Raw genomic sequence first — 18,887 nt, 5'->3', positions numbered from 1 at the left:
TAATTGTTCATCCATCCTTCCTTCCTTCTCTCTCTCCCTCTCTCTTCTTTCATTTTTTTAAAGTTTTTCAGTTAGCACACAGTGTTATATTAGTTTCAGGTGTATAATACAGTGAATCAACAAATCCATAGAACACCCAGTACTCATCAAGACAAGTGCAGTCTTTAATCCTCATCACCTATTTAACCCCCCCCCAATAACCATCCGGTTGTTCTCTATAATTAAGTTTATTTCTTGTTTATCTCTCTCTTTCTCTTTTTTTTTTTCCTTTGCTCATTTGTTTTGTTTTTTAAATTCCACTTATGGTATTTGTCTTTCTCTTTCTGATTGGCTCTTTCACTGAATTGTTTAGAATATCTGGTGATTTTTACATAATGTAGGTAGAGCCTACGTTCCTAAACCTTTAAAAAGAGACACACATTTATTTCCCACTACTTGATTTCAGATAGTTTTCAGTATTTTCATTTTACTTTCAGACTATCAGCCCACATTTACATAGATACCATAATACCATAAGTTGTGACATTGGCAAAGGAGTTACAGAATGCTGATGGTAATGTTTACCTCATGTCGTTAATAATACATAACTTATATGACTGTATCGTTCAGGAGTGATCACTAAGACCAACTACAGGGAAGGACAGATTTCTTTTGTTTCACAGGTCATGTCCTTGCCATGTATTAAGACAGCCCTAGTGATAGAATTCATTATTTTTCTACATAGAAGTTTATTAAAGTTTATTTCTCTTAAGAAAAAATTCAAAAATGAAGATAAAGCAATATAATTAATATTTAGTATTCCCTACTGGTTTCACATTTGTTATATTTCAAGAATATATAGTTTCAAGTCCAACATTTCTTTATACATAGGAAAATTTAGTTAAAAAGCTGAATATTTAAAGTAGTTAAAAAATTAAACATAGAAGGAAAAATTTGGCCAAAACCTGATTGCTATTTATTACAAAACTGGATATTTACCATTATGTTTATTTTTATATCTATTTATATACCTAATTATCCCCAAAAGAAGAAAACGGGCATTCTCTAAAACCACACCAAAAATAACAAAGGCTTTTTCGGGGGGAGAAGAAGTCTGGAGATAGACCACTCAAAACCTTGGAATTTTTTAACCAGACCAGTAAAATAGACAATACTGATACTTAAAGAGATAACTTCCATTGCCTTGGTAGATAAGTCAGGAGGCTTTCCTAGGGATTTTTTTTTTTTTTTTTTAATGTACAGGAAAAATAGAGTAAAAATACCAATAGGACTATAACTAACAGAAGTTCTGCTTGGTGCTGAGGCTATGCTTAATGAAGCTGAGTTTTGAGCCTAACATGTTCGTGAAAAGAAGCATATGAAAAAGGGCACTGGAAATTATAAATGATGTTATAATGGAAATGCTACAAATAAAAATGTATAAATTGGAGTTAAGAAATAATCAATGGATTTAATAGCAAGTTAGAAAGAGCTGAAGAAATAATAAGCAAACTGGAATATGTCAGAAAAAAATATTGACTACAGAATATAAAGGAGAGCAAAAGAAGATAAAATACAGAAAACAGTGTAAAATATATATAGGTTATGACCGAAAGATCTAAAAATATATTTAATAGAACCCCAGAATAAGAGGTAAGAAGGAAAAAAATCAATATTTTGGGAATAAATATATAAGAAATTTATATAACTGATGAGACATCAAGAAACTTGTAATTTGCATCACACAAATATGTTCTAGCAAGACAAAAAACAAAGTGAAAATGACCGGCTGACCCGTGCTTTTCAATGCTGCTTTGCACCTTCACGGCTTTCAACAAGCATATGAATTTGAAACTCTGTGACTGTAATGAGTTCAAACCAAAGAACTCAAAAGAAGCAGAAAGAAAAGAAAATGGGGACAGCAGTCTGGTATTGCTACAGGGATAGGACCTAGTCTTGATGACGGTAGAGGAACTTCCTCCCAAAGATAATGGAATAATCCCAAAGATAATTTGACATTGCCTGAGTGCCACTTACTAGTTGCCAGGAGCCCAAGGATTGGCAGAGCTGCTGGCAGAGGAATCCCAGCTGGTCTTTCAATGCCCCAGGCCCCTGCAGAATTCTATGGGGCAGTCCCAGGGGGTGGTGGGTTATTGCAACTGGTGATAGCCCTGCAAGGAAGAGGTACTGCTGCAGCCACTGCTATTGCTGCCACAGTTAGGATTTCAGGGACCCCAAACAAATAGCCAACTGACAGAGGAGATCCTCCCCCATCTATGGGCTGAGGGGATTCTCTACCATCTATGGGCTGAGGGGTCGCCAACTCCAGGCATAATGGGCCTCCAACTCCAGGCATGATGGGCCCAGCACCTGACATGAGGCCTCCCATGGATCCCCCAGTGAGGATTGCCACTGAATAAGGAACTCCAATGCACATTCTCCCTTCAGGATGTGGCCCCCACCCCAGGAGGATGCAGGCCTTCTTTGACCTTTGGCCGCAGAGTTATAGAAGCAGCTCCACAAAAGCATGGGCCAGATTCCACAGGGCCACATTACCACAGAACTGTTTGTTTGTTATGCCCTTGGTTACTCACAGGATTGTCTGGTTTCCCTTTCAGGGTCCCCTCCCCCAGGAATGCTCCCACCAGGGCCCTAGACTCCTCTTGGCTCTCCTCAGCTCCCTGAGTGTTTCCTGTAAGGCTGTACATAGTCCTTTTACTTCCTTGTGGCCTGTGAAACTAGTTTATAATTAACTATTAAGAATATCAAAAAAAGAAGAAAAAAGAAAATTTGTTCCAATATATCAGTAGAGAAACAAAATAGGAAACAAAATAGTTTTATGGAACAATATCATTCTATTTTTATTATAAGCAAAAATAGTGACCTATCATTAACAATGACATTAAATCTTCTATTTGATAATAAACCAGTCCTCTGTCAATTTTGTTGAAATAAAACATTAGGAACAAACTGATCTGGAAAAGTATTTGTTACTCAATCATATGAATCATTCACATCTCAGTTTCTGGGAATTTTACCAAGAAGTTATTACCAAGACTCAATAAATGACTTTTCATTACTCCTTTACCCTTTCACTCAGAAGTATCTTGTTTGATATGTTAAATTCATATGGGGTTGGAAACATTGGAACATGATTAATCTCAACACATGTTTTCTAATACTTCCGCAAGATTTCCTTTTTTTTCATATATATTACATATATCGTTATCAATAGTTTGGAATATAGATATGACTTTTTCAATTTTGAACTGTCTGTAATCTAGTTCGCAAAACAGATCTCAAAGTCAAACAAACAGAGAAATCAAGCTTACTCACTGCCAGAAAAACATTTCAGTTCATTTTTTTAAAAAATTAACATATTATGTGCATCTCTTTGACATTTCCTTTCTGAATGTTAATTCTAATACAGTTAAATCAAGGAGTTTTGTTCTGAATCTGTTGCTTAATGCTTTTGCCTTTAATAATTCTTACTGATGCTTTCTTTGCTCTGATAAAATTCTACTTTCGGACTCCAGTGTTTCCAATTACCACATATAGTGACCTAAAATCTTTTATACCCTTCATGTATCACGGTAATATTGATCCAGAATCTAATGCTTTGCATTTTTTTTTTCTAAGTGGAGAAGGACTGCTATTAACAGTAGGGTTGAAAATGTGAATCAACATAAATACTTAGACTATAAATATAGATGAAGTTTAAGAGAGAACACATAGGAAGTTGAGGAGTATGATATTGATTTCCTGAGATTATTTTGGAAAGGTCTTTGTACCAAAAGGATGCTAATAAATTTGTAATAGACAATTGAAATTATAAGCCAAAAAATAGAAAAAAAACAAAAAAATAGATGTATAGATAACTTCATTACTCACATAAATTGAAAAAAAATAGACACAATAATTATTCAAAAGAAAAGTGTTGCTTCACTTATTTCTGTGTTAATTTTTTTCAACATATAGAAGAGATTGAGCTTTGTTTTATACTATAATATTCTGAAAACTAAGCACAGTGCTTCACAAATAGTAAAAATTTTAAAAATTCATGTTAATAATTTTAATAAATCAATTAAATGCCTTTTTGATGAAACTTAATATTCTGAGGACAAGTTGATCTATACATTTAAAAAAGAGTAAGCAATAGAGAATTAGACTGCATTTGCTTAAAATAGAAAAATATTTCAAGAACTCTAAATCTAAGATTGATAAGGAGAAATTAGATGGCATTTAAACTTTAAATTTTTAAGCACTTCCTTTGTAATTTGTATACAATTCAAACTAGATGAGATTCATTTATTATTTATCATAAATTTAAGTAACCCAAAGCTGTTACATTTTTCCAAATTGAAAAGTTGAGATAAAATGTCAGAATTTCTGAACTCCTTTTTTTTTTTTTTAAGATTTTATGGGTGACCTAGGTGGCTCAGTGGTTAAGCCTCTGCCTTCAGCTCAGGTCATGATCTCAGGGTCCTGGAATCTAGCCCCGCATCGGGTTCTCTGCTCAGCAGGGAACCTGCTTCCTCCTATCTCTCTCTACCTTACTCTTTGCCTACTTGTGATCTCTCTCTATCAAATAAATAAATAAAATCTTTAAAAAAGATTTTTAAAAATCTTTTAAAAATCTTTAGAATTAGAAAAATTTTTAGATCTTTAAAAAATCTTTTTTAAAGATTTTATTTATTTATTTGACAGAGAGAGATCACAAGTAGGCAAAGAGGCAGGCAGGGAATGAGGAGCAGGCTTCCAACTGAGCAGAGAGCCTGATGCGGAGCTGGATCTCAGGACCCTGAGATCATGACCTGAGCCAAAGGCAGAGGCTTAATCCACTGAACCACCCAGGTGCCTACACTTTCTAGAACTTCTAAACTTTCTTATGTAAAACTGAATAATGTAAATGTAGCTTTAACTTATGCAATTAAAAAAGGTAAGCAAGAGAAAAGGTAGACTAGAGAAGAATAACTCAAAATTATCCCTTTGATCAGTCACCTTAACTTACACAAGGTGTCATCAAAGACTTCTCTGAATTTCTTCAACTAGTACATGTTTAAACATGTGTATTCATAACCTTCTGTACTTGTAATGAATAAGTACACACACCAATAACCTATTTGTGGGCAATATACATCCGTACATTTGTTACAAGTTATTTAAAAATCCTCCATTGAACTATCTAACAAAATATAGGAATAGAAAAAAAGGTAATTTATCATTATTATCACATCATCCATCTTTGTAATGGAAATATAAATACTTTGTTAATATATTCTCAAATTTTTCTATCTATCAGAAGATAAGCACAGTTCTAGCTACCATATTAGGTTATATTTAAAATGTCAACAGTTCATGCTACCATGTGCGTAAGTATAGCAGCTACTTTTACTAGAATCTAAGGAAAAAGTCAAAACCCAAACAGACCTATGAAAAACTGCTCCATACTGAGACAATGATTACTCTATAGAAGTAAAAATATTATCAGGATAGATTTTCAAATAAATTACCTATTTGAAGAAGTAAAGTGAGTTTTGACATTTCCTTAACATTTCCTAGAATGTTAGTATCACTTAAAAATTAGGAAATTAGCCTTTTATGAGAATGTTAACAGCCTAGTACCGCATATACAGCTTGTTTAAAACAACAACAAAAAGAAGAAGAAGAAGAAGAAGAAGAAGGAGGAGGAGGAGGAGGAGGAGGAGGAGGAGGAGGAGGAGGAGAAGAAAGAGATCACAACTGGATAATTGTTATCCAGACTGATAGAGAATTAATGAAATTTTAGCCACATACCTTGTAACTGAATCTTATTCTCAGGACTCTGAACCAGAACAGAACTGACAGAATCTAGGTTGTCATAGTTACTGCAGCCAAGAGGACCAGTCCGTGTTTCTGTTACCTGACAAACAAAACATCCACTTTATTATATAAATCAGAGTTTACCATGTTCTTTTGGCTCAATGTAGTTGTCACCCACTGATATTATATGTCTGATGGTAAACATCACTGAAAGGCCTAGGATCTGAATCATACCAACAATACACACACTGAAGCCCAGAGAAGACAAATAATTCCCTTTGTCTTCAATTCCATTTTCTTCCCTTTGGCCAGGTATAAATCTTCTGGGAAAATAACAGAAGCCCTCTTTGGTCAAAAGCATCACTCACCTAAGGTCATTGATCTTACCCAAGATATGACAAGGGCATGTTCCTTTAGATAGAGAGCAAGTTTTGACTCATACGAGAATTGTTTTTTGTTTGTTCATTTCTCCTCAATAAATCAGACCTATCTGTCAGGCTACTGTCTAAAAATGGATTCTATTATTTTATTCTACTTAAAAATCTACAATTTTCCTGTCTTATATGGTACCATCAAAGTCCAGACTCTCCTGCTTGGCTTCTGTCCCATTTCTCCCCCAACAGGCGTACATCGCTGCCCAACTGGACATTCTTAATTCTATGCCTTGGCTTATACAACATCCTCCATCCTCATCCCTCCTTTCTCCTTATTGACTAATTGATTTTATCTCTCCTCAGGATGAAGCACATTTTCAAACATCCACAGAAAGTACTCTTTAATGACTCCCACTTGTATTTTTTTCCCATTTTTATGAAGTTGTAGTTTGTTGTGCTCAGTCTTAGCACCTAAGTATGGAATCACATATTGCAGATTGATATTTCCAATGGGTGTCTTGCGATGTATAGCATCAGAAGATGAGGAGTTTGGTCAATTATGGGAAACTGGAAGTTTGTTCTCAGTATGACTTAAAAAAACATATTTTAAAGTGGGTGAATATTGTAATGATCCTTGCATTTTAAAAAGATACTCTCCACTCAACAACCAGAATGGTTTGCAAAAAATAATTCAGATAATTTCAGCATTCACAACTCCACAAGGGTCTTTCATCTTGCTGAACGTAAAAGTCAGAGCCCTTCTAGAACTAAAATAATGCCACATTATCAAGTTATCCCTGTTAATTCCCTGAACTCATGCCTCTCCTCTTTTCCTTGTTTACTTTGCCCCAGCCACACAGGCCCTTGGCTGTTCCTTGAACATGTTTGTTACCTTTCTGACTCAGAATTTCTGGTGCACTCTCCCTGTATCTGGAATGCTCTTCCTCAAAATATTTTTAAGCTCACTGTTTCTCACACCTTTCCAGCCTTTGTTCAAATGTCATTCTCTTAGGACTCGCTGGACTAACCTATTTTAAATGAATACATGTCCCCACACTTATTTATTTATTTATTTATTTATCTTTCAACCATTATTTCTGTTCCTCCTTACCTTGTTCTACTTTTTCCACAGTAGTTATCAGCTTCTAACATGCTGTATAATTTACTTATTTATCATGATTACCTGACACTTCTCATTGGAACGCAAGCTCCTCGAGCACAGGAAATACTGCCTATTTTGTTCACTATAGTATTCACCTTACATATTAGGTTCTTGTATAAGCCCATGGGCATTGATTAAGAGAAAGAGAAGGTGAGAGACTAAGGGGAAAATCATAACAAGGAAGACATTAAGGAAGACATTAAGGCCATTATCTATATGATAAAGGCCTGTATGAAGCAGTGGCAATAAGATTTGTCTGCAGAAGATGGACTATGAAAAACAGATCTGGTGAGATTATGAAACACTGAAAATATACACAATGGAGAGAGGGAAAGGCAATTGAGGTTTCCAGCATAAGTGATAACAGTAAGTAAGATATGTTGCTACTAGGCTCCACTGTGGAGAGCACATTGGAGAACTTGGTTTTGAGCATTCTGACTCCCAAAGGAATAACATTCTCCATTGGAAACATCCAATAGAAGGAGTGACCGTGCAGATCTATTTCTTAGAAGTTATTTCAAAGATGGGATTACTCACTTGGATGTCAAAAACTTATAGGTAATAATCAAAGACAAAAAGACAGATATGTCAGCTGAGATGCAGTAAGTGAATATATAATTTGTATTATGAAAACTCTGTCATAGTTTGTTAATACCAAGATCTTCAGAATAATGAATTATTGACTATGAGGACATAGCAAGAGTTGGAAATGCAGTTTATCATGAGCAAAGAAATACTTTTTCTCTAACACTACACCTATGTTGTATACTCCCCATGATTGTTCTCTTATGGTGATACTGGCCATCCCTTATTTTGTTCAGGGAAATCATTTCTTATGTTGATATATATATATATATATATATATATATATTCTAGATAGATATTCTAGAATATATAATATATATCTAATATGTATATATAGAATATATAATATATATATCTAATATATAGATAGATATTCACAAACTCTAGCACTGTCAATAATGCAAACCCCTCTATCTAGATATAGATATATATATAATTTATGTTTAAATATCATTTGTATATTATATGTATATAATATACATGTATGTGTGTATGTATAAATGATATTTCAATATAAATGATTATTAACAAAAGGATAAAAAGAAGATTAAAGTCATTGAAGGAAAGACTTAGGGTTTAAGGTAATTCAAATCTTCATGTTGTCCTATCATGTAGTTTAACTATTGTCCACCAACACACACACATACACACACATACCACAATAATATAAACAAACTCCAGTATTTGTAATTTTAAGGAAAATTTTAAAATAAAAGTGACTTTAGGTACACACTTATTGACATAAGATCTTGGAAATTGAAAGGTAATCTTCTAACACTTAACTTTTGAAAGAGGATAAATGTTAGTAGTCCATCTCAGTACAGACCTTCAGTTACATTGTTGCTGCGTCGCTGAGAATCAATGCAGGAGATTTAAATGATGGTCTTACATATTTAGAGGCTTGACTATACCTATATATCTATATTGCTTTAATCTGGCACCTTTCACAATACATAATAAAAAATCTAGCATGTCCTATATATAATTTTATTTTATTCTTTATTATTCACAACTGAATTCATTGATAATTGTCTAATTTAATATTAAAATTCATAAACTCTAGCACTGTCAATAATGCAAACCCCTTATTTTCAACTGTTTTATATTTAAGGCCCCTACATGTCTTACAAGGGTCAACACTAATAAATAAGTCCCCGCTAATTTTGTATTTTTCAATAATAATGAAAAATGAAGATGAAAAGAAAATAATAAAAGTCAATTCATTGTACAAACATTTCAAGAGACATGTTGACTCTACCAAAAATGAATTACATAGTTGTGCCACAAACTGGTTGAACTTTTGTTCATTAGCTGATAGATGAACATCTGATATAGGTGTCTTCATATATAACGTAAGAAATGAAGAATGAGTCAATAGATAAGCAAAAAAATGAATAACACTAACAACTATCCAGCACTGACAGCATTCAGTATTTTGAGAATTGATGTATCAAATGAGAAAATATTTTTATTTATTTATTTGATTCATCTATTGAAAGGAGATTGTTGAAAGGAAAGGAATATAGTCTTTAGGATCCCAAAATGATGCCCTTTCTGAGGTGTTGTGGTTTGTGGTTGGGTTTGAGCACCATGAGGAAAGTTGCGTGTGCTTAAATGGCTGGGAAGTTTAAGGGGGGGACCCGTGTGCCGTCTGCAAACATGGAAGATAGGACTTAACCAAAATGGCCCAAATTAACAAGACAAGAAACAGCAAGTGTTAGAAAGGATGTGGAGAAAGGGGAAACCTTTTATACTGTTGATGGGAAGGCAAGTTGGTGCAGACACTTTGGAAAACAGTGTGGAAATTCCATAAGAAATTTAAAATAGAGCTACCCTATGACCCAGCAACTGCACTACTGGATATATACCCCAAAGATACAGATGTAGTGAAAAGAAGGCCATATGTACCCTAATGTTCATAGCAGCAATGGCCACAATCGCCAAACTGCGGAAAGAGCCAAGATGCCCTTCAACAACAGATGAATGGATAAAGAAGATATAGTTCATATATACAAAGGAGTATTATGTCTCCATCAGAAAGGATGAATACCCAACTTTAGTATCAACATGGATGGGACTGGAGGAGATTATGCTGAGTGAAATAAGTCAAGCAGAGAGAGTCAAATATACAGTTTCACTTACTTGTGGAGCATAATGAATAACATGGAGGACATCAGGAGAAGGAAAGGAAAAGTGAATTGGGGGAAATTGAAAGGGGAGATGAACCATGAGAGACTATGGACTCTGAGAAACAAATTGAGGGTCTTGAAGGGAAGTTATGAGCCTGGTGGTGAGTATTAAGGCGGGCACATATTGCATGGAGCCCTGGGTGTGGTGCATAAACAATGAATCTTGGAACACTGAAAAAATAAAACTAAATTTAAAAAAAGAGTAAAATCGAAACTTCAATATCTTTTAAGAACAAATTTGTCTTCAAAATATAACTGGTGTGTATATATATATATATATATATATACACATATATATACACACATATATATATATATATATATATATATATATATACATTCCTTTTATAATTGAGCTATGTGAATTGTTTCAAATACATTGTTAAAAATCAGAGAGGAAGGGCTTTTGGATGGTTCAGTCAGTTAACTGTCTGCATTCAGCTCAGGTCATGATCCCAGAGTCCTGAGATTGAGCCCCAAGTAGAGCTCCTTGGAGCCTGTTTTTCCCTCTCCTCCTGGCTCATGCTCTCTCTTGCTCTCTCTGTTGCTCTTTCTGTCTCTCTCTCAAACAAATAAAATCTTAAAAAAATAATCAGAAAGAATGCAAAAGATCCTTTCAACTTTTCTCATGTTGTTTCTATATTGTTTCATTAAACTACTGCCGAATATTTTCAAAGTTGGAGAATTTTACAGAGTGTAAAAGAAAAATGCATAGCCTTCTTAATTCAAAAAGATACTGGCAAGTAATTATATTAACAAATAGGATAGGTTCAAGTTTATTTAGATTTAAATAAAATGGTATAAAGAATTCACTTGGAAATAAACAATCTTTATGATTTTCTATCAAATTTCCCTACAGTCTTACATATTCTAAGGATGATATAATGCCATAGCAATGCACTGGAGCTATGAAAATAATTTAGCGAGAACTAGTTGAAGAAAAACTATCTGAAGCAAAAACAATTTTTTTAAAATATTAAGGCAGTGAAGAAAGTGGGATGAAAGAAGAACAAACAAACAGAAAAACATTTAGAAACACATACCTAAATGTAAATAATACTTTTGCAGTGTCCATTGTCCACACTCAGCTATTATAAAATTAAAATATTTGAATTGGAAATCCTAGTAATGTTACATAATTTGAAGAAAATAGACTGAAGTAAACATGTTAGGTCACTATCTTATCTCCACCACGTACTAAAGAGGAACCAACTTAAGTTTCAAGGTTCTGCTTGATGGAATGGTTAAAATTTTCTTTCAGCCTATTGTGGTTGGGAAATAAAAATGAGATAAGCCATGAAAAGTGCTTACCACGGGTCTGACCCACAGTAATTATTTGAAGGTAAATGCAAGGTATGTGTAAATGTTTACTATTAAAAAGCAAAGGCCTAATAACATCTCAGCTTGTGTAAACTTATTGGAATTATTCATACCTTACTTTCAATCAAGGTTGTAAGATCATAATACTTTTTTTGCTATCAGCACTGAATGTGAACACTTTTCTTTGTAGATAGAGAAAAGGAGACTGAATTTTGAGCCATCCTAAATCAAACTTACCTGTGAACGAAACTAGGTAGAATTTTTTTTAAGATTTTTAAAATTAATTAATTAGTCAATTAATTAAATTCCTTTTGAGAGTAAGAACAAGAGAGCAAGCATGCCTGCATGAGCAGGCAGAGGGAGAGGGAGAATGAGAAGCAGGCTCGCCTTTGAGCAGGGAACCTGATGTGGGGCTTGATCCCTGAACCCTGGGATTATGACTTGAGCCAAAGGCAGACAGACACTCAACCAATTGAGCCACCCAGGCCCCCAAGACTACATAGATGTTTTGTACAAGATCACATCAATATGCAATTAGAGCACAATATAGTATGAATAACCCATGACAAGACTAAGCTAGAAATACTGATAAAGGAAAAAATGGGGAGTTCAATTATACAAAAATGACAAGAAAAACAGCAACTAGAGTGAAAATAAGGAAACTTTTCTCATCTATAGTACAGAAAACAATCAAGCAGTCTCTCAAAACAAGCATGATTATATGAGAAAATTTTTATCCATGTTGAGTAAAAAAAGGAAAAGAAAATTTATATATAGTTTGTAAAATTATACATACACATCCATCCTATATAACTCTGTGATCCCGATATTAGTCTAGGCATTTTTCAAAATGAAACAGAGTATTAGTTTACCATTTTGACTAAACTGATTATTGTTTATCAAAAATTCAATAAAATACATGATCATATGAATAGTGTATCTGTTATTGCAAATCTATGAATGCACATTTTTTAAAAAAACCTGTAATATACCTAGAAACTTTATCTGAAGTCAATTAACTGGACTTATTTTCTTACCTCTTAAACCACACAGAAAAGACAAGAATGTGTTTATTCTCCATTACAATGACTTGTCATCTATGAATTATTTATTGATCATGCAATAAGAAAAAAATATGGAATATCAGTATTCTTGTTTGTCCTAATGTGTCATTTTTAATGACAAAATAAATAAATGTTTATGTTGGAAATTCAAGCAATGAAATGAAAACTGCTTTTCTCTGCTGCTATCACATATTTACCCACTTCTGTTTACCAGACATGAAACGAGGAGCAACGGCTGTTCAAGATGATCTTTTATTCATAGGCCAAATTTTCATGTACTTTCATTTCATTATATTTCTTTCTTTCTAAAAAAAAAATTCATTTGCTTCAAAGTTATATTAGAGTATATTGAACTAGTTTATGAATAATCTTTTATCACCATTGGTTATGCATATGAAACAATAGAATATTGATAAGTACAGTGTAGTTCACTTGCAAAGTTATATCTAGAGTTATTTAAAAATCCAATCCAATCCATTTTTTAATTATCTTAAAAGGTTATATTTATTTGTTTTCTTTCAGGGCCACAGTTATGACTATTCTATAATCTAAAAGGTAAACACATGATAAATCAATCTTCCACAGGAACCAACTTAAGCATCCTTATTTCATTTTTATTTTGTTGAGTACCCATAATTCAAAAAATACACTTATTTCACACTTCTTTATAAAAAGCAATTAGTCTTTTCCTCATAAACTCGTGTATGAGTAGCAATAAAAAAACTCTATTTCTCAAGGGTAGAAAATTATTTGAGGGAGTAAATATACTAACTATTAGTAGATTAACCTTCTCATGATATTTTAACATCATAATCCCTTGTCTTACCACAAAGTTTTCTTTATGTTTTATTATGGCATTTATAAAATTACACTCCTCTGTTTACATTATTTACTTACTTAACTATAAATTCCTTATTCATAATTACACACAGTACTTGACACATGATAGGAATTCAATAACTGTGAGCTAAGTTGGTGGATAATTATCTTATTTTTTGTTAGGAATAACAAAAGAATACATAAATTGATTTATTAAATCTTTCTGAGATCCTCTTGAAGAAAATGCTGCAGGGCCAGTGTATATAAAGTTTTAGAGCTATGGGGAGTCTTAGAAATCATCCAGCTTGAGCATCTCATTACACGAAGGAGGTATCTGGAGCCTAGGGAAGTTATGGAGCTAGCTTGGTATCATGTAAGTAAAATTAGAGCTGGAACTCTGTCTGAAACCTCCTGACTCATCAATCAAATACCCATTCTGAATGTCATACTGGCTTTCCAAGCTCTGTATGTAAGCTTTATTTAAGCTCTGCTTGCCTTGATCAATCTAATTCCTTCTCTATCTCCCTTTCTCTCCCTCTCTCTAGCAATAGAGTTACAATAAATATCAATTTAACTGGTCTGGATTGATGTATAGGCCAGTTAGAATGGTATAGTGTCTTGGGTTGTTCTCATGACCAATAAATACTGCCAGGAAGATGCTGGTTAATATAACTTTGATCAAAGGCCAAATGAATTACTTTTTATTCTAAATATTAATGTATTAATGATTTGAAATATAACTTCCCACATATTCTTATATTACTTTACATTAGACATTTAAATAGTAAAATACAAGTGTTGATTAATTTTTATCATGTCCTAATATAGGATCTTTTACAGTTGTATATGGTTAAAACTATCAAACTAACAAAAACCTTTAGAAAATGCTAATACTAAATGTGTTTATATATATACACACACACATTATATATACAATGTGTGTGTGTATAAATGTGTGTATATATATAAATTTATATATGATATAATATATATTTTATAACCAATAATATGATAATTATATCATGACAGGATACTAAAACATATAAAATTTTATATATGTAACTATGTAAGTTTTAGATATTATATACATTATAATTAAATATATGTAATTCCATCATGATATTCATCATTTATGATATATAATTATATGACATTATATAATACTTGATTATAAATTATACATAATAATTAACAATTACATACATGTATCATTTCTGTTTTTTCAAATATGAATACTGAGTTTAAAGATACTTTTGCCATTAATTTTTTTTTTCCTACTGGTCATTAATTCTCATTTCACCATTTTACTGAGCACTTAACATCAAACTGCAATTTAATGTAGTCTGAGTTCTCTATCATGTTGCAATATTTCTGGGGCTTAATATTTAGTTAGGAAAGAATTTTCAAATGTATTATTAATTACAAAAAGCATATGAAATGTCCATATTAGAATAAAGATATTCTAGAAGCAAGGACTTCCTTTATTTTTAAAATTGTTTTATTACTTTTAGTAAGTTTTGTGGAAAAAGTATAAATTCATATACAAAATGCTCTGTCAAGTGAAAAATATGTGGGTATATCAATACTAAATTTAATTGCTTCTTCACACAATAATACACATTACACTTAGTCCATTACACACAATTAATATCATGATTTAAAATATATTTGGCATTGTCAATGTTTCTTGAACCTGCTCTAACCATTTAATAGAAGTTTAAAATAGTACATGATATATAATCAATGCCTAGATGACTCATATATTTACATGAAAAGCACAAACATGAATCAAATACAGATTCAATATAAAGGAGCAAACACCATTGTTGAATTATTTATCAATGCAAATGACTTTCTGCTGAAAACTATTTTTCCTAATTCTATTCCCCATAACTTCAATAAATAACATACTTCTAAATATTAGAATCATCCATTTATAGGATTGCATTTTTAAAAGCCATCTAGAGTTTATTCTCCAGGAGAAAAAGCGATACTTGAAACATGAGGATAAAATGTATGATTATAAACAATATTAAGTTAGGTATATTCATAAAGCATGTACAAAATAAACAATAGAACTATGAATTTGTAAAATGAAAGGGATGAGACAGAATGTAGATCAAAACATAGCATGTGAAATAAACTATTAAGGTGTGAAGAGAGTAATATAAAAGACAGGGCTCACATTTTATTCAGGGACAAAACAGTCTCGGGTGTGTTCTAAGCCTCTGTCATGGATGTGGCCTGTTCTTGTGAAGGCGGCCCATAGAATAGCGTGATGGCTTTGACTCCCACCTTTGCCTCCTCGGTGGGACTGCAGTCTGAAAGTACACCCAGCCTTTGTCTTTTGCACAACTCGGTGGGGGTGGAGTGTGTCCATTTATGTGGGTTTTTGAGATTTTCCAAAGCTCTGCGATTCAGAAGAGGTGAAATGTGAACTATAGGCCTAATGTTCCCAGATCACCTCAAAGTCAGTGAGGACTTACATGGGTTGAATGTTTGCTGTTCCGAATAGCGTTCTGTATCCTTTAAGATTGATATCTGTACACGTAATATACCATTTTGACACCAGATCTTCAAAAAAAAAAAAAATTGCTCTTGGAGAGCAGCTACCTCTGTACACTTTTCACTTACACTTGTCCCCATGAGTCTAGGCAGGTCTATAATGACTGACTGATTTTTTTCATACCCCATAAATTACCCTCCATCAAAAGCATACACAAGTGCCCACGGTTAAACCTGTTGAGAGAGACTGTGTATGTCCTTTGAGCACATTAAAATATAAAATTAAGCCTGAGGCTAGAAAAAAGGAATTTTCTCAGGTTCTTAAAGTGTCTATTCAGTTTGATGTGGAGTAAGGTAAACTGGATACAATTTAGTCACAACAAGGTTGCCAAATAGCATCAGGACTCCTTTGTGCTCAAACCATGGTTACCATGGAATCTGAATACATAGCACTTGATTGGTCTTGAAGGTGCCAAATCTATAAGCTCACTCCTACAGAGGCTGTTTTGATTTATTTCTTAAATGATACACAGCAATCGGAAGAGACTATATATCAAAAAAGGTTTCCATTAGGTTCCTAACTACATATATGCACTTAGAAAATTGACATTTTCCTAAAAGCTACATTTGTGGTAGCTCTAACTGATCATGTTACATAAATGGTAACCTTGTACTTCATTACGTGAAGTCTGAAGGAATATTGTTATTAGACTAGAGTTGGTATAGAGTTTTCTGATGTAGTCAATATTAAAAAAAAAAAAATGCCTGAAGTGAAGTTTCACTGCTCCAGGGCAGTTACAAACAACAAACAGATTGTGACCTGGTTCAGGGCCGTGGCATGTTGCCTGCTTTCTGGCGAGAGCCATTAGACAGGCAATGCAGGTGTTACTACCCCCTTGGACTTAACACCTCTCCCCCCTAGACCAGAGAAATTACATCCAAGGGAATTCAGGAGCCAGAGGGCCATGGGTTCTTTTCTGTTGATATATATATATATTCCAAGTTGACATTCATGTGTTATATCTATTTTAGAGATGAAAGCAAACAGAAGTGAAATATTTAAAAATGATTTTATAGTCTTTGTTTATTTTATGAATTGCAATCTCATTGCCTTTTAGTTACCGAACCTACTTCAAATGACTACCAACTTTGAAACAAAATGGTCAAAAAAAAAAAAAAAAAAAGAAAAAAAAGAAAAAGAAAAAGGAAAAAGAAAACAACTATTTCTAAACCCAAGTTCAGAATCCAATATTTTTAGGGGGGAGCTATTGCAAATACATCATCATATAAAACTAATAGTATTTTATAATCATTTTCAACCACAAGGTTGTTAGCTATCCTTTTTTAAATAAAAATACAAAACTAGGATTTTCATGAAAGGCTAAATTTAATACGACAAAGAGCTGGAATGAGGATTGGGTCCTCAGCCTGTATTGTCTTCCCCCTGGAGACAGTTATCTCTAATTGCAGAAGTACATGCATGGGCAATTTCTTATGGTTTTTCTTATTTCTTTTCCAAATCCTTTCTGTATGTCAAGATCCAACCACTCCAAAATATACCTCTATGTGTTTCCTCTTTGATGGAATAAGAAAAGAAGCAGTTAGATTGAACATATCAAAGATGTTATCTACTCTAACCTACAAATGAGCAAATGCGACCAAGTTTACAAACAAGATCTGTTGCCAGGATGAGTGATCAAAGAATTACACTATACAGAGCCTTCCACTTCATTGATTTCCACTTTATAATTTATTTTATCAGTATATTTCTAAATCTACCCATTCTGCCCATTTGCTACTCATCTGGAATCTCAGTCAAGCAGTTAATTGAGAACTGATGCTCCAGATGATATAAAAATTTATCAATTGAATTATCTCTTTTGCTTCCCTTTGACAAAGTAACTAAAAAATGTGCAGATGCAAATGTCAAGTGCTGAAATAAAAGAACCTAACACCACATTGGAGAATGATGGCAGCAGAATCAAGGGTACTGCCAATCCATCAGGGCTAGCAGTGCACACAAAGCACAGCCTGGGACAATCTGTCACTGTCGAAATACCAAACACCAAATGCTCTGCCATACTGGGATAGTGAAGCAAGACACCTTGTTAGATATAGACTTCTTTTGTGTTTAAATATAATCAAACTATTTCATTATTTTTATTTTTTACATTCTCTTTCAATTCAGGAGTCAGTAGAGTATACCGTATCATTTCCCACAGCTCCTGATGTTTTAAAAACTACCTTCCCCAAAATTTTTGTATTACTCCTCTAAAGTTCCATATTTAATACAACTATCCTGAACTACTTATTAAAACATTTCTTACTGCTTATGATTAAAAATATAAAACTTTTTATTATAGCCTTTTGAAGTTTCAGCAATGTTGAATATTTCTGAATTCTTTAAGCATATCAAAAGCTCTGACTTCAGTTATCTTTTTTATAATAGGACAACTAATGCCTGTGCACAGACTAGCTTAACTTTCATACTGAAACTGTCATATTCTTCCATTTGTCACCCAATTAAACAAGCGCCCGAGAGCACTGATAAGCACACCACGCTAAAACTCAACAGACTCAGGAGTAATTAGAAAGACAGAAGTGGATTGCTTGTTTCAACTGGCCATTACAGAAACAGTTCTGTTGTCATTTCTTTCTTCCTTTCTTTCTTTTCCCAAAAAAATAATAGGCTTTGCTCACACAGAAAACATTTGGATAAACCTAAATTCTTTAGCAACTGATTATCACTAAAAGTCACCCCTAAGATGACTTCAAACAAACAAAAATTATATGAGAAAGAGGAATCTTATAATCCACGTGAATTACATCCATATTATTAAAATTCTAAGAGCGAAGGGGAGAAAATACAATAAATTGGACAAATCGCTCGGCAATACTGCAATCACACTCTACAGTGCTGCCCTCCCCTACCTTTTTTGTTTGTTTGTTTGTTTGTTTAAGGTTGAAACACAGCCTAGGGATTATAATTAATATAATTATTTATCACAAAAAATAAATGGCAACATAACAAAAATGGAAATGGCAAAAAGCTTAAATAATTTTAGAGTATATGTTTGTGTATTTCCTG

At 33.1% G+C, this 18,887-nt stretch overlaps 1 protein-coding gene across 3 annotated transcripts in view; it reads right to left on the bottom strand.

Annotated features, from left to right (window-relative positions):
- BRINP3 (BMP/retinoic acid inducible neural specific 3) overlaps positions 1 to 18,887 on the bottom strand; it is a 389,711-nt gene that overhangs the window by 122,810 nt on the left and 248,014 nt on the right. For all 3 annotated transcript variants that reach the window (XM_032872908.1, XM_032872910.1, XM_032872909.1), the window contains exon 5: positions 5,776 to 5,881. In XM_032872908.1, the coding sequence (XP_032728799.1) occupies positions 5,776 to 5,881 (106 nt within the window). The remainder of the gene's footprint in view (positions 1 to 5,775; positions 5,882 to 18,887) is intronic.

The sequence above is a fragment of the Lontra canadensis genome, unplaced genomic scaffold (genome assembly GCF_010015895.1).
Source record: "Lontra canadensis isolate GAN:19392208 unplaced genomic scaffold, GSC_riverotter_1.0 scaffold46, whole genome shotgun sequence".
NCBI lineage: Eukaryota > Metazoa > Chordata > Mammalia > Carnivora > Mustelidae > Lontra > Lontra canadensis.
Note: the sequence above shows the minus strand (reverse complement) of the source record. Positions and strands in the feature narration are given on the sequence as shown.